Source organism: Danio rerio, chromosome 9 (genome assembly GCF_049306965.1).
Source record: "Danio rerio strain Tuebingen ecotype United States chromosome 9, GRCz12tu, whole genome shotgun sequence".
Lineage (NCBI taxonomy): Eukaryota > Metazoa > Chordata > Actinopteri > Cypriniformes > Danionidae > Danio > Danio rerio.
This window is the reverse complement of record NC_133184.1, coordinates 39,343,463-39,365,828: the sequence shown is the minus strand read 5'-3', so window position 1 is coordinate 39,365,828 and position 22,366 is coordinate 39,343,463. Positions and strand designations below refer to the sequence as shown.

At 36.5% G+C, this 22,366-nt stretch overlaps 1 protein-coding gene across 3 annotated transcripts in view; it reads left to right on the top strand.

Annotated features, from left to right (window-relative positions):
• The window catches only part of sema5ba (sema domain, seven thrombospondin repeats (type 1 and type 1-like), transmembrane domain (TM) and short cytoplasmic domain, (semaphorin) 5Ba), a 273,644-nt gene that overhangs the window by 95,866 nt on the left and 155,412 nt on the right, over nucleotides 1-22,366 (top strand). For all 3 annotated transcript variants that reach the window (XM_005167866.6, XM_679287.8, XM_073912922.1), the window contains exon 3: nucleotides 17,030-17,273. In XM_005167866.6, coding sequence (XP_005167923.1) covers nucleotides 17,084-17,273 — 190 coding nt within the window. In that variant the 5' untranslated portion in view covers nucleotides 17,030-17,083. The remainder of the gene's footprint in view (nucleotides 1-17,029; nucleotides 17,274-22,366) is intronic.

Below are 22,366 nucleotides of genomic sequence, written 5' to 3'. Positions count from 1 at the left end.
TCAGTGGTTACAGGTTTTCAGCTTTTTTCAAATATCTTCTTTAGTGTTCAACTGAATAAAGAAACTTGTAAATGTATGGAACCACTTGGGGGTGAGTAAACTAAGTAAATTAAAAAATGTTTAGGCGAACTATGCCTTTAATCAAAACGATAAACTCGATAAACACCTTTTCTGCATTCAGCCCGTGCTGGAGTTTGAAATTAAATGCTGCCACTTGCAATCAAGCTGTGCTTTTAATAGAGTTTGCGGTGCACCAAGGACTGTTGAGGTTTTTGCTCTTTTCAGGCTCTTTTCAAGAGGCACTTCAGGGGCGAAATAGCTGAGCTGATCACGACCAGCGTCGCTTCGCTGCTCTCCTCGGCTTGTGCAGATTACGCTCCCACTCTGCCAGACACCAGTAGCCCAATTGGCACTCACCAAATAGAACTGTCTCACAGCAATGACAAATGATGTGTCTATGCATGACTTCATATCTGGAAACAAAGAAAGAGGCACTCTAGTCGATGGCCAAGACCTTTGTTTAAAAACACTTCCCAATCATGGATGACGCTCTCAGGTAAAGTTGCGAACTCTGTGTTCATCGTGCGCACATTGACATGCAGCCAACAAGCTTTGGTGTGTCGCCGTTGTTGTTGAAGTACTACTCCTACACACGTAGAAGCATAAAAAAGCTGATACGCTCTCCAAACACCTACCTACAGTACGCTCTCGACGGTAACTCGGCTCTTTGTGCAAGAATCCCGGATAAGTGTGAAATTGCATCGTTACAGATTCCAGCCTGCCCTGAAGGCATGAAAACTCTTTCTGATGTGCCCTGAAGACATGAAAACTCTTTCTGATGTGTCCTTTTCCATGAATGGAGCTTTGATACGTTATCAGGTACATTCTTGGACACACCTGAAGCATCGACCTATCGACCGAGTCTGATGTCCTTTTGTGTGCTGTCCGTGATGCTGGTATTGAGGACAGCCTCTCTGCGATTTACCGTGCACGTTCATGCGTAAGACGAGGGACTTCAGTCTGTGATTGCCATGACCCAACCCTCACCCTCATACCAAAAGGGCTCTTTATGAAGCTCTTTTCCATTTCGCTGTGAATTCAGTCATTCCTCCATTAACCGGGTAGACCCCCATTCCTCTGCCTTTAGGGCTCCCTTTTGTCCATCTGATGGCCCTGGTAGGGCATACTGGAGCAGGCATTAAAGAGATTTGCTTTGACTCAGGCTTTGAAGAATTAGACATGCTCAATGTAACCCTGACTGACCTGAGCCTAAATCTGGGCCACAGGGTGAGCTTGGTTGCAATTTTTGGAGATGAAATGATGGTTAGTCTTTTTTTGTGTGTGCATTTCACCATTTTGTGCAGTGTATTTTTCTGAAAAAGAGGTGTCACTGTATAATAACATACCAGTTAATGTGAAAACAAACTTTAAATAATAATAAACAGTACAGTGTTTATTAATTTCTTCTTGATGTCAGGTAATAAAAATACTATTTCTTTTTATCTCCGATTCTATAAATATTAACAGATACAAGTTTTATTGACTTAATCTTGCCTTTATTTATCTTAAATTAATATATAGTTAATATATACAATTGAAGTCAGAATTATTAGCCCCCCTGAATTATTAGCTCCCCTGTTTATTTTTCCCCCTGTTTTCAACACATTTCTAAACATAATAGTTTTAATAACTTATCTCTAATAACTGTTTTATTTTATCTTTGCCATGATGACAGTAAATAATATTTTACTAGATGTTTTTTAAGACACTTCTATACAGCTTAAAGTGGTATTTAAAGGCTTAACTAGGTTAATTAGGTTAACTAGGCAGGATAGGAATAATTAGGCAAGTTACTGTATAACGATGGTTTGTTCTGTAGAGTAAATCAGCATAAAGAGGCTAATAATTTTGTGCTTAAAATGGTGTTTAAAAAAATACTGCTTTTATTCAAGTTGAAATAAAACAAATAAGACTTTCTCCAGAAGAGAAAATATTATCAGACATACTGTGAAAATTTCTTTTTCTTTATTCTGACTTCAACTGTATATACCAAGAAAAGTGTTTTTCATTGTCAATTTGCACAGATGGTAACAGTTAGGAGCAGTGTTAGGGAAACTTTTGAAAGTAGCACATTACAATATTGAGCAATATGGGTTTTAACTTAGTTTTTTTTTACACACAATCACATCATGAGCACTGATGTTTACATTGAAATGCTGCAATAATATGAATAATCAAGAGAGCGACTGACATTTCTCAGGGTGAAAATGAATAAATTGCTTATGGGCTTGGAACAATGTGAGGGTGAGTGAATGATTACAGAATTTACATTTTGGCGTAAACTAATCATTCGATCTTAGTTAATGATCAAAAATACTGTACAGTTGATATAGTTCATATTTAATACATTACAGATCATCAATTGTTCATGTTAGATCAAACCCTATTGTAAATTGTTACTGCATATTCGAGAACATCCACAAACATATTAAACCTTTGAATGTTTTTTAATCAGTTTTCCATTTTCTTTCAATTGTGCCACAAATGACAAGTGACAAGTGCGAAACACTTACAATTGGATTTGTCTTCCCAGAAACCCATTTAATTTAGAGGCAATGAGCTGAGGGTGTGCCATTTATTTTGCAGATCTCCTTTTGTATATTTATTCTAATTGAGAAACAGGTGTTTCTTAACCCTCCGCTACAAACGAGACCTCTCAGGATGTGAGCTGGTGGGCGCCTAAATAGCTTTGTGCTCTATTGGCCCTCATCAGCATTGCTGCGTCATCTGAGCTAATGGCAAGGTAACCTCGGCATAATGCACCACCTAAATGACTGATTTCTCATACATTTACAATTTATGAGGACTTACGAGTGCACATAGGATGCTAAATCTGGAGAATGTTAAACGAGCTAATCAACTATGCCTGGACTAACAGAAATGACTGTAGGAGAAAAACACCCCCGCAGACAAGTCTTCTTTTAAATGACTAATTTATTTTTGTCTCATCTGTTGTAAATATGTTGATTTGAGTTACCTATAGGGGGTTCATAGGCAAACAGTCATCAATATTGGGGAATGGATATTGGTAATAGTCTGTGCCACTGTAGATCCGTTGGTTGAATCTTTGATTGCTCACCAAACAAAGGATGCATTTGGAGGCCACATCTGAAGAAGACATTGAATTGGGACATCTTTTGTCAGGACACAGTGATGCAATCGACCCTCAAATGCAGGATTTAAAGGTTTATAAATAAATAAATAAATAAATAAAAAAGGGGGAAAATCCCTGTTTACATTTAGTTGCAATAGCTCCTCAACTTGCCATATCAATATAGAATTCACCTGATATGATTTAAATGATCAATTTACTATAATATAACAAATATATAGAATTGTTTTAAATGTATTATTACATTAAATCAACCAGTTCTTCCATAAATTAACCTTGTTTTTGACCACCGTTAAAATGTTTTTGACCACCGTTTTTTCTTTATTAAAATAGTAAAGCGTTTCAGCTCCAACTGTGTTAAATTGGAAAAAAATTCAGGGCTCAACACAATTCTTTTATGTTGTCCCGACACAAATCGATTAAGTTACCTGAAAAAACGTAAGTGGATTGAACATAAATCTTAAGAATTGTGATGTTATTTTAAATTTGTCTGAACAAGCAGCAAACATATACTGTATACATAGCTGTTTAAATATACCACACACACACACACACACACACACACACACACACACACACACACACACACACACACACACACACACAATAATAATAATACTGTGAAATGTGTAACATGAAAGGATTGGTCTGTAAGAACATTTGTTTTACAACATAATTGAATATAATTCCTATGTACAGTATATAATTTATAGAATGTACAATCAGAACAATCCACTGTCATCTTCATATTCTAAATAAAAGGCAAAAATAAAGCGACATACTTGTTCATGCATTCATCAGCAGCAGGGTGGATTACTGTAATGGACTCCTCACTGGCCCTCCCAAAGAAGACAGTCAGACAGTTGCGGCTCATCCTGAACACTGCAGCTAGGATTCTGATCAGAACCAGATAATCAGAGCACATCACACCTGTCCCCAGGTCTTTACACTGGCTCCCAGTTACATTCAGATTAGATTTTAAAATATTACTACTTACTGGCCTAGGACCTCAATACATTACAGATATGCTGACTGAATACAAACCTAACAGATCACTCAGTTCATTAGGATCAAGTCATTTAGAAATTCCAAGAGTTCAGTTAAAAAGCAGGGTGAATGGCCTTCAGTTACTACGCCCCCGCTGCTGGAATCAGCTTTCAGAAATAATCAGATATGCTCCAATATTAGGCACAATCAAGACTTAACACATTTGTTTAGCTGTGCCTTTACTGAATGAGCACTGTGCTTCTGTGTTTTTCTTTTATTTTTTATTCTTCTATAACCTGTTTAACACTGTTTCATAATTTTTAATTCATTTAATCATTTTTATTTTCTTGTTTCTTTTATTTGTGTTTATGTAAAGCACTTTGAATTACTATTGTTCATGAAAAGTGCTATTTAAATAAACTTGCCTAGCCTTGCCTTGTCTTACTTTACACTGCATGAGGCAATCGCACATGAAACTACAAACAATTGTGTTGAGTTTAGAGTTAAGGAGTTCTGAATGTGGCATGATTAGGTTATGGAAGCAGCCTGCAGTGAGGAGAGGTTTTAGCACAGGGGTGGTTGATGCTTTTCTGCTGCCAAAGCCATATGATTTATAGCCAGATAGATCAACACAGCTGGCAGCTCAACAGACTGTGTAATGTGAAAGACTCTGCTTTTTGGAAGGATCAATATATATGTATTGGATAAATTTTTGAAAGTATATGACTCAACTAACTTATCCTGTGACCCAGTCACAGGGCAGAAGTTGATGCAATGGGAGCTTTGTGCTGACATAAAGTAGAGTCAAAAAGAAAGGAATTCATAACCTTATATATAATTTGGAAAAGCTGGAATTCACCAGTCGATGTACTTTTTATTGCCCTACTTGGAGGCTTGTTGCATCACTGTGATTTTTTACATGATTTAAAGTCCAGTTTCCAGTTTCATTCTCCAGTCTTTCTGTCATTCTTCATTCTTGTCAGACTGATGCCATCCAATTATGGGTGCATGGTAGTGTGCATGGTCGGAATGAGGGCACACAACAATACCAGCAAGATCCATTTTAAGTAATTCAATAAATCTCATATGCAGTGTAAAAAAACAATCCACAAACAATGTCTGTGTGATGCAAGAAGTGTTAATATTTCAATTATTGGTCCCCTTTTTGTAAGAGAAAAGTATTTTCTGTCACTTTTAATCCATTCAATGCAAATCTTTTCTAGCAAGATTCCGCTGTGGCGGGGTCGCCACAGCGGAATGAACCGCCAACTTATCCAGCAAGTTTTTACGCAGCGGATGCCCTTCCAGCCGCAACCCATTTTTGGGAAAAATCAACACACACATTTACACAAACACTCATAAACTACGGACAATTTAGCCTACCCAATTTACTTGTACCGCATGTCTTTGGACTGTGGGGAAAACCGGAGCACCCTTAGGAAACCCACGCGAAGGCAGGGAGAACATGCAAACTCCACACAGAAACGCCAACTGAGCTAAGGTTCGAACCAGCCACACAGTGACCTTCTTGCTGTGAGGCGACAGCATTACCTACTGCGCCACTGCCTCGCCCATTGAATTTTATTTTTTCAAATAATGCAGATGAATATCAAATACATAGCATTAACATAAAAGCAGAACAATACAAAATGAATAAATACAATAAATATATAGCATCATATAAATTGAGTAAGGAAACCAAACCAAAACACATAAAGTGGGTTGCTAATATCATAGCCTTAATTATTATTTTGTCTCGTTACTTGTTTGCTAGCATTATGGGTCACAGAAATTCAGACATTTTCCCTATTTATCAAAATAAATCTCAATCCTTTCGCGTAAACTGTAGGAGAGTTTTTCAAAAGCTGCAACTTGTCATAACTCTGAGATCTTCTCATGAAGATCGGAGGTCTACTGGAAGATTTCAAGTTTTTAACAATCATCCGTCTGCCTAGCATGATACAGCTCTGTATCCACTGTGTTTCAGCTTTATTCAGAATTAATAATTTTAGACTGATTGTGATGATTTAGTAAGGGAAAGCATCTGCATAAAATATAGAAAACAAATCAGAAGTATTATAAGATGTAAGTGAAATAAACAGTGCTTTATGATCGTCTGGGAGTATAGCAATATTCAGGCACACAAATTCAATTGTCAAATATAAAAAACACTTATATATAAGACTTCTGTATAAACTTCATTTATGAATGCATAATTACAATTAATCTTTTTTTAAAATTACAAACATTATAATTTGTCATGACTGAATGTTTTAACAAGTGGCAAACATTTCAGCAACTCTATTATCAAACTGTAATAACTCCACAAATCATGACTGTTTTCAACTGTGACTATTGCGGATGAACACTTTGGAATATCTATACTGAAACAATAAATTGTGCAGCCCTAGTGTATAGTAAAGTCTTTTAAATGATTATACTTTATGGTGTTATTTTATGACTCTTTTAATAAATTTTTGGGGGAAGAAGAAAAAATCCCTCACATTATTGCACCACCAACTCCAGACTAAACATTAATATGAAGTAGGATGGATCCAATCTTGAATGTTGTTTACACCAAATTCTGACCTTATCATTTGAATGATGCAGCAGAAATTCAGACTTGTCAGTCAGACTAGGCAAAAAATTCCAGTCTTCAGTTATCTAATTTTGGAGAGTCCATATGAATTGTAGCCTCAGTTTTTTCTTCTTCTTGATTGTTGGATGTGTTTTGGACCTTGGTTGTAACTAGTTATTTGAGTTTCAGTTGTTATTCTATCACCATTCACCATTCTGGTCATTTTCTTCTAAGCTATGGCATCAACAAAGAGAACACAGAACACAGAACTGCCTCAGAACTGCCTCAGTTGATATTTTTTCCTTTTCTGACAATTTTGACCATTCTCTGCAAACCCCAGAAATGGTTGTGCTTGTAAAAATACTCAGACCAGCAATTTCATCAATGGAAATGGCTTGACACAAACAGAAACTTGACAGGTCTGCAGCACCAATAACATGACTGAGTGTGTGTGCACCCATACGCTCGTCTAATGAATAATCAGCACAATCTACAAAAATGACCAAATCATAACAAAAATTAGTGTTTAGTTTTAATCTTTTTGACTAAATTTAGTCTTATGTTTTTTCAATAACAATAATGTGTGCTGTTCTTTCATTATGAGTGGATCAAAGTGTGCACATTTATAGTTTTCAGTTACGTTACTGCCACAGAGGAACTGTCAAGTTTTTGTTTGTGTCAAGCTGTAGACAATGAACATTTTTCAGCCTAAGTTTCGTTGACAAAAATAAAGCTGCTGTCACACTGCACTTTTTGCCAAATAGACGTTCATTCATACACATTTGAATACAATACATTTGAAACACTAACTTGTGCGACAAGTTTTGCATGTCACTGCATTCAAAAGTTCAAGATTGGTGAACTCTGAACTGCAGAATTGCGTCATGTATTTGTAATAGAAACATGACCTCTCTCTATAGAATTTTAAAATATAGAGCAATCGCTTGTTTTATCAATGTCTAATCATCTTGTTTTATCCTGAACCAATTCGTAGCACCGTATGACAGAATTTTGCAAGAATTTTGTGACCACGGCTTAACTCTGCCTGTTTCAAAAGCTCGGGTTTTTACTCAGTTTGCATGTAGTTTAAGTAAACTCTTGGGTTTTTGGTCTCAATAAAGTATGTTGGTTTTGATTAGACAGTAACAAATGCTACATGACATCCTGTTTCAGACAAGATTAATTTTGGGTGAAATGAAAAACTCAACTGGACTAATCAGTTGTACTGTGTCAAGTGGCATTCAGTATATCTGATGCAACAAAACCTCTCCCATCTCTGACTGTTTTTTATGCTCCAAATCAAAGCCTTAAAGCTGTCAAAATAGTATTTTTTTGCTAAATTATATAATATAAATTATAATAATTGATATTATATTGAGGGCAGGGCAGTGGCGTGGTAGGTAGTGCTGTCGCCTCACAGCAAGAAGGTCGCTGGGTTGCTGGTTCGAACCTCGGCTCAGTTGGCGTTTCTGTGTGGAGTTGGCATATTCTCCCTGCCTTCGCATGGGTTTCCTCCGGGTGCTCCGGTTTCAACTACAGTCCAAAGACATGCGGTACAGGTGAATTGGTTAGGCTAAAATTGTTCGTAGGGTATGAGTGTGTGTGTGAATGTGTGTCTGGATGTTTCCCAGAGATGGGTTGCGGCTGGAAGGGCATCTGTGCATAAAAACTTGCTGGATTAGTTGGCAGTTCATTCCGCTGTGGCGACCCCGGATTAATAAAGGGACTAAGCCAACAAGAAAATGAATGAAAATTATATTATATTGTATATTCACTCATTCATTTTCTTTTCGGCCTATTCCCTTTATTAATCAGGGGTTGCCACAGCGGAATACACACTCATTCACACACATACACTACAGACAATTTAACTTACCCAATTCACCTATACCACATGTCTTTGGACTTGTGGGGGAAACCGGAGCACCCGGAGTAAACACAGGGAGAACATGTATATTGAATATTATATAATCAAATAGTTTTGAACTGTCGATTAACATTAATAATGACTTTAAATTTAAAAGCAAAATGATGTTTAAATTTTCACATATAATTATAGTTTAATATACAAAGCTTTTTTGAGCAGTTGGCAAAACCTTTATTTATTAGGATCAGTTGACTGATTTGCAATTATATAATAACAGTTGCTTTAAATTGCCTTCTCTGGCCTTCTGTGCATCAGCAGAGTTTATGTATATCTTTTAAATGCATTTAAATGTATTATGTTTCATTTATTGATATATCTTAATCTTTAATAAAGAAACGAATTGCGCAGACTCTCTCACAAACAATGATTCAAACAGACTCTCTCATGTGCTGCGTGATTGGTTTTTATCAGGCGTCACACTTTCAGGTTCATGCAGAGTTAATCACAATCTCTGGGTTAAACCCTGAGTTGACAGAGAAAGTTTATGCTAAGCGTTGTGAAAAGATAGAACCTTATCTATACCAGGTTGAATTTGTTTGATTTTTGTCAACTTGAAACTTTACATTAATCATTAACTTATCTTTGCGCTCAGCCAAAACACGTTACCTGAGAACAAGTAATAGATTCCAATGACCAAAGTCAGGGAATATGTCGTTAGATAAAGACAACAAGATGAATGAAATATCCTGTTTAATAAATATAGTGAGATTAGATCCAGCGGGAGATGCTTGATCAGAAGTCCGACTAGCAGAGCTCTCATCTGGGTAGATGGGCTGCAGCGCTTGCCAAAGAGTGTGTGTGTGGTCACGTGATGTGCGCTTTTAGCGTTTTGGTGTGGACGGTAAGCAAGTCAGAAACACTGGGTAAAATGCGAGTGTGGACGTGGATCGTTTTCATTCTAAAATGCTGTTTTAAAACTAAAACGCACTAGTGTAAACGGGGCCTTACTCTGCAGCCCAGAGTTTGTTCAACACGTTTTGTGCAACAGGCCTCAGACCAGCCCATTTGGCACCAAAAATATCACGTTCAAAATAATGTTGTGTTTTTAGTTTTGATTTTGTCATCTTACCTGAAACTCCAGTATGTTTAAATGTATTTGACATTATGCTGTTGACGATATTTTTACAGGGTTGGCCTAGAGCATCAGCTCCGCATTACTACCTTGTGTGTGTTTGCGTGTATGTGTGTGTTCAGCGCTGATTATGTTCAGTTGTTCATCTTGCTGTCAAATGGGTGGCCCGGGAGGTACATGAGAAACTGCTGTTGACGTCTTACAATCTGCTTACATCCAGGCACGGGTGCGATTCCCTCTCGCTGACAGATCTTGATGGCCCCGTCTGACATCACTGTCATTTGATGAGGTGTTAAATGAAGGAAAGGAGCTCATTAAGACAGATCAGGTTTGCTCTTTGGCTATACCTGCCTTCTCGTCTCACAGGCAGGTTTGTCTTGCCTGTGAGGCGGTGAATAAACCCTGCACCATCTTTCGCAATTGTCCGACAGCATTAACGACTTGTTCGTTAATCAGGGCCTGTTTCCATGGCAATACACTAGGGGTTTGGGGAGCCTGCTGGGCGCATGTTATCCAGGCTGATCTGGGCACTATTGACAGTGCGCATTCATTAGTCTAATCAAGGAAAGTTCCTCAAGTGCACACGGATAACTGACCGCTCCCGTGAAAACTAGTGAAGTGTCCCAAATGTGTGGTTTTATTTTCCCATGCTTCGAAATAGCTAGACTAGCCATAAAGTGCAATGGGCCATTCCGCAAGAATTCCAGAGGGACAAGGGTCTTGAGTGCTTTCTTTGGCTTGATCTTTCTTCTTCCACTTTGGTAAAGCACACCGCATTCAGAAGCGCTGCCAGCACGACCCGCTCTCTAAGGCCAGTTTAGAAGTGCCACCAGCTGTTTTGAGCCCTAATTTGTTAGTGTGGGTGGCGCTTGTGCTCGCGCTCGTCTGTGTAGATCCTTAACGCCTTCGCTATTTGGCATTGGGACTAATTAGCTCACAGCTGTTGATTCACTGTTGGGATGCAAGTTGTTAACAACTGCTTTTGAACTTAACTTGTGCTCGTCTGCTTGCATGGATTTGCTTTTTAGTTGATTTGATTAGATTTTTTTCCCCCTCTCTCAAGCTTGTCTCTTGGGCTTAATGCAGCTGGTTCAGGCTGACCTCTTTCCCATCACAGCAGCACTTCAGCATCAGCAACCAGCTGAGTAAAGAGCACAACATGCCCAACTAAAAATGTAAGATCCCAAGTTTGGAAGCGTGAGCAAGACCTCCCTGAAAAGATATCTGTTAATAAATTTGGCGTTTTTGTCATTTTTAAAAACTCGGATTTAAACACCAGCTTTGGATTGCATGGTAATTTAAAACTGAATATGTTTTTTTCTTTTTTTAGCTTATTTGTGCTGTCTAAACTATGAGGATAAATGCATTTAAGCTGCAAAATCATATGTAGAATGTCTTGGTTAGCAGGAAAAGGTTAAATATTTTGACAAACTGACTTTAATAGGCTCTATTATGGTTGATTTGAGGTCTCTTTTTTCAGCCTTTTGTACTCATTTTTTCTAAGGTCAAAACATGATAATAATTGATCATTTTCAGCAGCAGCAATGAGAAAAAATGCAAGTATCCTTTAGTTCTGCTTTACATCATGGACGACAGATGAAGTGTTGTGAAAACACTCTTCACTGTAAAAAAAAATGCTGGGTTTCTTTCATGTTGTCCCAACACAAATCGATTAAGTTAACTTTATTTATTAAATTATAAGTGGATTGAACATAAAACAATTAAGTTGTGCCAAATAAACCCTCAAGAATTGTGTTAATTCAGCTCATTTTAAATAAGAAGTTTGAACAATCAGCAAAACTCCTTTTTTGAGTGTGTATTTTTGCTTTCTTCTTTTGGTGTTTAGAGCATGTTTGATTCTGCTGTGTAATGAATGTCAGGTATCAAAGTTGAATCAATGTTAAGTTATGGGTTGATTCTGCAAACTGATTCACTTTATATATATATATATATATATATATATATATATATATATATATATATATATATATATATATATATACTATGATAATTTAATAGAATTTAAGGTGACTTGTTGTAATATTTAATGGAATGTTAAAATTTTAAGTCCTATGTATATCAGGGGTCTCAAAGTCAAATTTGCGGGGGGCCATTTCAGTTTCTGACAATTCATAAGAGGGCCGTTTTAACAATCAAGCACAAGAAAAAAGTGACGTAATTGGTGCACCTTAGGATAACTGACATGATGTTTATAATTCAAGCATTACCTGTCACAAATCAACAAATCAGCATGTTTTTGCTTCACATAACTGCTGAAAAATATCTAAGGCTGTTCAAATTGCATTTTGACATTGAAATAGTCATAATATTAATGATATTAATAATTATAATATTAATTATAATAATAATATTATTGTTTTGTTCCAACCAATTGTTGCTTTACCAAAAGTTTAACAGTTAGCGTGAGAACAGCAGCTATAGTTGACTTTACTGGCAAATGTTCTTCTCAGTATCTTGCTTTTTTGTAAAACTACAACCAAGAGGGTGAATGTAGGTACAGTATATATTTACATTTACTTTAACATGTTCAAATCAACCAGCAGTAAATGTATATAGTTTTCATAGAAATCTCTATAAGAAACATATATCAGATAAAACCATTTGAATTGAATATTAGCAAATAAGCATATTGGTTACACCACCAGCATAATGTGTAAGCCACGAAAAACTGTTTGCTTAACAAAATACAGGTGGTATAATCCTGATAATAATCAAATGGCCCCTGAATATTCAGAAAAATAGATCTTTAGTAAAAATGGAGCACATACAGTATGCACATTTATTTCAACGTTTAAATCAGCCCCAGAAATAATCGGCATGTGTTTATAGTATTTTAAATTATAATTTTCCATTAAATTACCTTTCTTGAAGGCTATATTGTACCATGCTCATAAAGATCTGTAATTGACAAAACCTCAAAAATATGTAAAAAAAATTCATGATAATAATTAAATTGAATGTGTAGATTTTTTTGCTTTGTTTGAAATATTTATTTTGTATATTCGATCATAATTTATCAATATTACATTAAATAATTTGAGGTATTTAGAATATATCTGTTCCTGTGCTAACTTTTATTTCAAAAAGGTATTTGTATTATTATTATTTCTGATATTTCCCAATTATATTTTTCTGTGCATAACCATTTAAAATATTAACATAAGGTCAAGTATTCATTTTTTCCCTTCAATGGTTCTGGCCTGTTATTCATTTTCCTGCATGCTAAATAGGCTACGCTCTTTTTACACATGCATACACCCACCCAGCCATACTTCATTACATAACCTCTAATGAGCGGTCTTGACCCAAGCGCCCAAGAGAATGTGTGTGTGTGTGTGTGTGTGTGTGTGTGTGTGTGTGTGTGTTTTTCTCTAGCATTTACGTTCTAGATCATTTCCTTCACACTCACACATGCTTGGCTAACATTTAAAAATCCTCATCAAGCTTGACAAGTCCAGAAGAATTTCCTTTTCTTCGTAATCTTTTTCTATCCAGAGTTGATAAGTGTTGTGGATTGCCCCATCTTGTGCAGATGGTTGACTGTATCGCTAGCCAGTTTCCCTGTTCATTTGCCTAATTAGTTACCCACTGTTGCGAGAGGGATAATTGAGAAGGCATCATGGTAATTTGCAACATAACCAAGCTAATAATTTGTTATTGATTGCCTTGTCCAATGATGAAACTGTAAATTAGCCCCTGGTGCATCTCCGTAGATTGCATGGATTCGCTCTTGGTTTTTTTAAACACCTGAATGATGTTACATGGCACAAGATTAACTTTGGCTGTGTGTGAAAGATGGCAATGTGGTGCTTCTCTGTGGCTTTCTCTATTGCTCCATATATCATGGTACCAGTGCAATAGAGTTAATGTAACTTTTAACAGCATTTGTCCACAATATGAAATTCTGGTGTGATGGTGTCCACAAAACACGTCTTCCTAACTGGTTTTACCAGAAAGTTTTAGGAGAGCTCAAGGTTTTTACTGTTTAATCCAGTTAGCCCCTGCTAGTAGATGATGTAACTGCAAGATATTGATTTCATAAAACATTTTTTTGGTCGTTTAGTTGTTTAAAGTTTTACAAGTTCAAAGACATGCAGTGTAGGTGAATTAAGTGGACTAAATTGGCCGTGTATGTGTGAGAATGAGTGTATAGATGTAGCCCTAAAATCAAGGTTTATGTATTTGAATTGTGTGCAAAATGTTCAAGCTTACACTTAATGTGATGCATAAACTGCATTAAGTAATAAATCAAAAGTCCTTCAGGTACACAATAAGCAGGTTTATATATTTCTTATCAATAAATTCAAGTTGTAGTTTAGCCAAATGGATTTTTTTGTTCCAAAGCTTGTCATATTTTAACTATTTATTTATTTATTTATTTATTTATTTATTTATTTATTTATTTATTTATTTATTTATTTATTTATTTATTTTAATTTGAAGACTAAGCAGTTTTATGTCATAGTTGTGACCCTGAATTACAAAACAACAAGTGTTAATTTTAATGTTAATTTATTTAAAATATACATCACCTGAAAATCTAAATTTCAATTGATGAATAAACAACTATTTGAAAATTTGGAAACTGAGTGTTCAAAATCATCAAAATAATGAGAAATTTACCTTTAAAGTCTACATGAAGTGCTTATTAATGCATGTTTTTATTTGTAAATTAAGTTTCGATATAGTTGAGGTAGAACATATAAAAAATGTCTCAATGGAACATCATTTTTAGTTAATATTATAGAGATTTTTGACATAAAAGAAAACATTAAAAGTTTGGCTATTGCAAAAACTACATTGGCTATTGCCAAAAATATGCCTCAATATATATATAATCAGTAAAAATATATATGTATAACTTAGGACTTGGTTTGTGGTCAACTACTTTTTTAGTAAGTGCAGTTTAAAATAAAAAAAGAAATTGCAATTTAATAGAATAAAAAGAAATTGAGGCAATTTTTTTATAGTAAAAAAAAAAAGTCCTAAGACCTGTGGTGCAGGTGAATTGGGTAAGCTAAAAATTGTCCGTAGTGTATGTGTGTGAATGAGTGTGTATGGGTGTTTCCCAGTTATGGGTTGCAGCTGGATGGGCATGCACTAAGTAAAACAAGATGGGTAAGTTGGCATTTGATTCCGCTGTGGTGACCCTTGATTAATAAAGGGACTAAGCTAAAAAAAAAATGAATGAATATTTATTATATTATATTATATTATATTATATTATATTATATTATATTATATTATATTATATTATATTATATTATATTATATTATTTTATATTATATTGTATTGTATTGTATTGTATTATATTATATTATATTATATTATATTATATTATATTATATTATATTATATTATATTATATTATATTATATTATATTATATTATATTATTTTATTTTATATTATATTATATTATATTATATTATATTATATTATATTATATTATATTATATTATATTATATTATATTATTGAAATAAACTCAAATATTGTACATTCATTGTTCCACTTCTGGTCAGTTTTTGGTCAGTGTGCTTTCTCAAGCACACATGATTTTAGTTGGGGCAGTTGTGGGTGTTCAATTAAAGCTGGGTCTCCTCAGACCAGAGCTTCATTCACAGTAGTGCCACATTTTTGAGCATTATGTGAGAAGACTGACTGCAGTGATGGAGAACTGCTGCATGTTGTTATATCATTGCACTGGAGCTGCTCTGAATAGAGATGGAGATGTCATGCCTTACCTCTAATAAGATCAGTGCTGATATTAAAACTCCTCCGCATATGAAGGAGACGGAAGTGCCTGGGTGCTTAAGGGGTTTTATGCTGATCAAGCCGGGCCACCACATACAGCCAGAAACTTTTAACAACACCACCCACTAACCCATTTCTCCTGCACCACTCTTCACTGTCACTGCATGTCAGCTTTGGGTATTTTTTTTATTTTTGTTACTGTAATTTTTATAATTCAGAAGTTGAAAGCTCAGATTTGCCACCTTTTTTGTTGTGTTTGCTGTGGGGTTCAATTCCCTACAGTCTTCCAACAGTCTGTTTAATATTTATTCTCTTTTTAATAAATACAAACATTATTTTGAATGTTTGATTGTTATCCATCCATCTATCCATTCATCTAACCATCAATCCATCCATCCATCCATCCATCCATCCATCCATCCATCCATCCATCCATCCAAATATATATCATCCATCCATCCATCCATCCATCCATCCATCCATCCATCCATCCATCCATCCATCCATCCATCCATCCATCCATCCATCCATCCAAATATATATCATCCATCCATTCATCCATCCATCCATCCATCCAAATATCATCCATCCTTTTAATTAATTTGTCACCTTTGTGTTTGTGTTTTACTGCATTTTCTGCTGAAGCTACAGTATATAGTGCTTTATAGTGTATAGTGCCATATAATATAATATACAACATAAGCAATACATCTTATTTTCATGCAAACTTCAAATAAGAGACATTCCAATTCAGAGTATGTTAAAAGCAACATCATCATCCAGCTCAGTTCAGTTCAAGCGTTTTGTTTTCATCCAGTAGTGTGTTTATATTAATAACTGCATTATTAATGTATATTCAACAAATGCTATGTATATGTTGGAAATCGCAAATAATTTCCATACTAATTTAAATAGTACATCAGGTCAGCTGGGCAAGCTGGGCAGGTCAGCAAGAAAGTCGCTGGGTCGCAGGTTCGAACCTCAGCTCAGTTGGCGTTTCTGTGTGGAGTTTGCATGTTCTCCCTGCGCTCGCGTGGGTTTCCTCCGCGTACTCCGGTTTCCCCCACAGTCCAAAGACATGCGGTACAGGTGAATTGGGTTGGCTAAATTGTCCATAGTGTATGAGTGTGTGTGTGTGAATGTGTGTGTGGATGTTTCCCAGAGATGGGTTGCGGCTGGAAGGGCATCCGCTGCGTAAAAACTTGCTGCATAAGTTGGCGGTTCATTCCGCTGTGGCGACCCCAGATTAATAAAGGGACTAAGCCGAAAAGAAAGTGAATGAATGAATGAATCAGGTCAGCTAATAGATTTTCATTTTTCTTTCATGGCATGACTTTTTTTTTTCTCTAGCTCACTGCTTTTCCCCTTAAAGTCAACAAACCTTTACTGACAGTCATAAAGAAGTACAGTATCGACTCTGCTGATCGTAAAGGTGTATGTGTACTTCGTAAATTGGAAACCGCAGAACAGTAATATAGAGTATTTACCATGTCACTCCGTCTGTCCTCTTTAACAGGTGCATTCCAGAGGCCCACCTTGGCAGCTAGAGGAGAGGTCGGCCTCCGCCACCATGACCGTGTTGCCCCGGGACGTGGCTTCCCTGGCTGTGCCCGGCCTTATCCTCTGTTTCATCACTCTTCCATTTCCGACGATTCTATCCCAGAATCCTCCTGTCCCAACAGAGACCTCCCCGTCCCCAGCGCCCCACCACACCAGACCCGAGTGTACCAGATTAGAGCACCCTGTCGTCTCCATTCAAGGTGAGCACTGAAGTCTCCTGCTTCTGCGATGATATTACTACAATACTTCTCTGGGGATTTCTTTCTGTACACTTGTCAACAACTGCTCGAAATTCTAGTTAGCAGAACTAAAAGGTAATCTTATGCTGTAGTTGTCGAAGGTGTCAATGTTAAGAGTATTTATTATCTCCTATTTCGGCTTCATATGCAGAAACAGCTATAAGTAGCTGTTTGAAGTGTCAGTGTTCAAATATTTGCCTATTCTGGCTGAATGTGTAGAGATAGCTGTAAGAGAGGTATTTGTTTGGTTGAAGTGTGTCGTGTGGTGTGTTAACTGGTTTTGTTTGATTGAAACAAAATCTGTGGCGACACAGTGGCTCAGTGGTTAGCACTGTCACCTCACAGCAAGAAGGTCGCTGGTTCGAGTTCCAGCTGGACCAGTTTGCATTCCTGTGTGGAGTTTGTATGTTCTCCCTGTGTTTGCGTGAGTTTACTCCGGGTGCTCTGGTTTTCAAAGACATGCTCTATAGGTGAATTAACAAAATTACAGATTAACTAAATTGGCCGTGTGTTTGTGTGTGTGTGAATGTGATTGTTTCTAAGTACTGGGTTGTGGCTGAAAGGGCATCCGCTGTGTAAAACATATGCCGGAATTGTTGGCGGTTCATTCCGCTGTGGTGACCCCTGATAATCAAGGGACTAAGCCGAAGAAAAATGAATGAATGAATGAATCAATAAATAAAACTAAATCTGGTGTGATTTCTCTGCCTTTGGATAAAAGTGTGAATGCTGCTATCTGAACCTTGAGGTACATCAAAGATGTGGACTGAGGATACGTTTACATGACAACATTGTAGATAAAAAGGAAAGGTTTTTCCCCCTGCGTTTTGACAGAGTTTCACATTTACACAACAACATTTTTAAAACAATCTGCATTTACAAACATCTGTGAAAATGACCAAAAACACAGTATTGCTGATGCCAGGACAGTATATTGCACTGTTAACTTGGTAAACTTCAGAAAACATTACCTGTAGGGAAGTGATGATGTGCTGTCAACAGCTCGGTGCTGATGTGTATGTAGAATTTGCTATAATATACAAGATGCATCTCCATTGCTGGTTGTAATGTGAAGTAATGTGAAGTAAATCCACACACTTTGCTAATGAAGTGTTAGCAAACAGTTGAGCAACAAGACTACCATGCATGTCACCATTGCTGTATAATTGTATGCACTTGCCTGTAATCTACACCTCGCTAAACACCTACAATCCACATGCATGATGTCATTATCAAAGACTCTGATTTTCAGGTGTTTACACGGACACAACAGTGGCAGCATTTTAACGGCGCTGTATATACATTTTTGACTCTACTAAAGCATAACAATACCATAATATGTTTGTAGATATTTAAGAAACATGCTAAGTGAACATTCTTGTCTATCTGAAAAACAATGCTGAAGTCAGATATTCTGTTTTGAAAATGTGTTCCAGAATGCTGACTTTGTTTAGGTTCTTTAAACCCACCCACTGCCACTTTAGCTAATTATATTTCAACACCCCGGGTTACCTTGTTGGAAATCCAGCCTGATCTCACGAGAAAACGTAAGTATTTTACGTTTTGTCAGTTTAGTGGCTAATTCGTATGAATTCGTACAAAATTATACGATTTTAAAAAGGAAGCATGGCACCTAACCCCACCCCTAAACCCTACAGTCATTGGGGGATGAGCAAATCGTACTAAATTGTACGAACTAGATTGTACGAATTCATACAAATTAATCACTAAATCAAAAAGTTACGAATTGCCGTGAGATTGTGTTGGAATATTGTGTTTCAGTTTTTCATTCAGTCATGAATGCTCTCAAAGCATGCATCCGCAATGGATATGTGACCTCTGGTGGAAAGTAGCAAACTCCAAAATGAGATGCAGATTCAGAGTTCCTTATGAGGTTATTAATAACAAAATAATTTAAATATCAAGAGCGCAAACATTAGATGAGCAGGTTATATTGTAATCCTGTGTCCTACCACTGTTGTTGTGTAAACAAACAGGCAAATTGCATAAAAAAGTTTCCAGTTTTATGTAAATCCCTGGGATTGCTGAAGAAAATGAAGTTATTCAATTGAAATATGGATATAATACAGCCCAAAGAGATAAACCAAAGGCAAGCAGTGAATTCACAAGATGTAGTTCAAAACAAGAGTTGAAAACAGTTGCAACAGATCTTTGTTTGACCATTTTTAGCTTTTAACTTCTGGAGAGAGTTTTGGTACTTTACAAGGATGCATCTTTCAAGTGTTGAACTGTGCGCAAATACTAATGGAAAAAAGTATATACTTTGATGTTAAATGTTGGCAGTCTTTTTGTTAGCTACTGTTGACCTGAAGCATGTAAAACTTGACAAAGTATGTTTGAAGGGCACATAAAAGTAGCCGACATGTATTTTTAGTGTGCGTGTGTGCAACTTAGTCACATTTAATTGCTGATAATCACAGCAATTCCTAATGTCTTGTTGCTAGATGTGGCCAGGCATGTTTGCCGCCATTATACTCAATTTTCTAAAAAAAAAGAAGTCCAGTGCCGGAATTGAAAGTGTTTGGGCTTGTAGTGCCCAGCCTAGTGAGTCTGATTGTTTATCCAATCTTCATGCATATTAGACAGGTTCAGACTGTAGATCTACATTTCCCCCCCGGCTATCTTGGTACATTGGTTTATCCACAATTTTTAGACAGCAACAGAGCTTGCTGGAGATAAACGTCTTTCATTTCGTCAAGATTCCTATCTTTCTGTGTCTTGGTACACAAAGAAAACAGAATGTGCAGTCGTTTTTTTCATATCGCTTAGAACATCTTTTCCATATCCATTGGAACAAAGGTGTTGCATACACCAAGAACATATATTTATTTAGACAGCAGTGTGTTTGAAAAGAATATGATCTGTTTACGATTGCCTTGGCCATGGGGTGAGAGCAGCGTACTTTTTTTTTTTTTTGACTCTCTGAGGGACATGACAAAGATTGCAGAGCAATGCCTCATGGGAAACAAAAGGAATTGATGACCGGGGGACACTATTTAATATATGAAACCTACTTGGACATAAGGGTGGCCATGGCTCATATAGACATAGCCTGTGGGCCAGCTCCATTTATTGCTTCGGAAAAAGAAAAAAATATGGCAGGTTGCATTTTGATTTGTCTTTTTATGCTCTGCTTTTGAAGCAACAAGCTTTTTTTCTTCATTTTATAAAACTGAAACAGGACTGGAATTACAAACGGCCTTGTTCACAGAGTTTAAAAACAGTACAATTTGTAAACAAGCAGTAAATCGTAAAGCCGGATAAGCAGGGTGCTATCTTTTTATTTGCTTTTATTTTGTTGTGCTATTCTGTTCCCTTCCGTCATTTTAGCTCATCAAAGCAAAGGCACTGCGGCATAGCATTCACGATAAGAGCTGCTGAACAATTAGCTTTGCATTGTGAGCTAGCACACCTCCAAATCCCTCATTATGCGTTGTCAATGGTATGGAAGTCCCACACCACACCTTAATGCCTTCTTTTATGTGGAAGCAGTGGTATGGAAGCACTGGTACAATGAAGTGTTGGCTGAGTTTGAGATTAGTTTCTTTGATGGATGAACACTTTTTTTAATTGATGCCTTCTTGCGGATCCTCACTGGAGTCACCTGAGGCGTATTGGGGCCTCTGTATCTCTGATCTCTGACAAGCTCTGTAGATTCACACATGCCTTTGAACTATTCTAAACCATGGAAATGATACTCTTAGGGTGATTTAACATGGTCGAGCGTGACCACCATAGTCGGGGTCCATTTTTCTTGCTGAACTCTTCAGGAGCTTTTGGTATATGGAGGACCAAACAAAATCTGTGTCCACAGAAATCTGTAGGAAACTTAGCTCATTTCCACAAACTGATGAGCCTGGCATTTAATCTATATTTGCTTATAGTTTGTATGTTGTTTGTGTGTCTAAAAACTATGAGTGACAATATTTCTTTACTTACTCCAATTTATATCAAAGTTGATATTTAGCCATACCATGTTAGTGTTTCTTCCAGTGTTGCGGCTGGAAGGGCATTTGCTGCGTAAAATATATACTGGATTAGTTGGCGGTTTATTACGCTGTGGCGACTACAGATTAACAAAGGGACTATGTCGAAAAGAAAAGGAATGAATGATAATGTTTTGTAACATCAAATTTTTTTACAAGGTGATTTGTAACACTCAACCCAAAGGACCAGGACTTACACACACTAATTCACTTATAGCACTTGTCTTTGGACTTGTGGAGGAAACCAGAGGAAACCCACGGGGAGAACATGCTGAGAAATGCACACACAGAAATGCCAACTGATCCAGCCGAGACTCGAACCAGCAACCTTTATGCTGTGAAGCAACAGCAAGTTTTTATTTCTTTTGGAGTTTGAAGTCTGATGTTTAAGAAGGGGTCACTAACTTTATAAGTAATTTCACTTTTTTATTTTATTTTATTTTATTTTATTTTATTTTATTTTATTTTATTTTATTTTATTTTAAACTGTACAATAAAATGTCCTATGGTATGACAGCAAAACTTAACAAAAACAACACACAAACATACAAATAGACAAACAAATAGTGCTATTTGTTTTATAAGACATTATGAATATCTTTATTTATTTCTTCTAAATCACTTATCAGACTTGTTGGACATTTTCAATAAATATGAATTCATGGCAGGGGTGCACCGTAACACAGGAATGCTGCTCTGTGTGAACGCAGAAGCAAAATTGCTGTAAGGAGCGCGTTCACGATTACAACACACTGACGTGAGATGTTTACTCCAGAACAATTAAAACGCGTTTACACCCACGCTGTTTATGAAAATAAAAGCCTTTGAATATTTTTTCAGATACATTTAGCTGCTAGATGTTAGTGAGATAGTGTTTCTATGTTCCTTCTTAATGCCAACTGTGGAAAATGTTATCGATAAAATGCTTATGAAAAACCGCCGTTTGTTTACCCTCAAGCTTTGCTTCAGTTGCTTGATGCGTGTGCACTTGAAGCAGCCACTGAGCTCCAATGTGTTCCTCCATATGTTTTCATGTTTTCTGTGTTC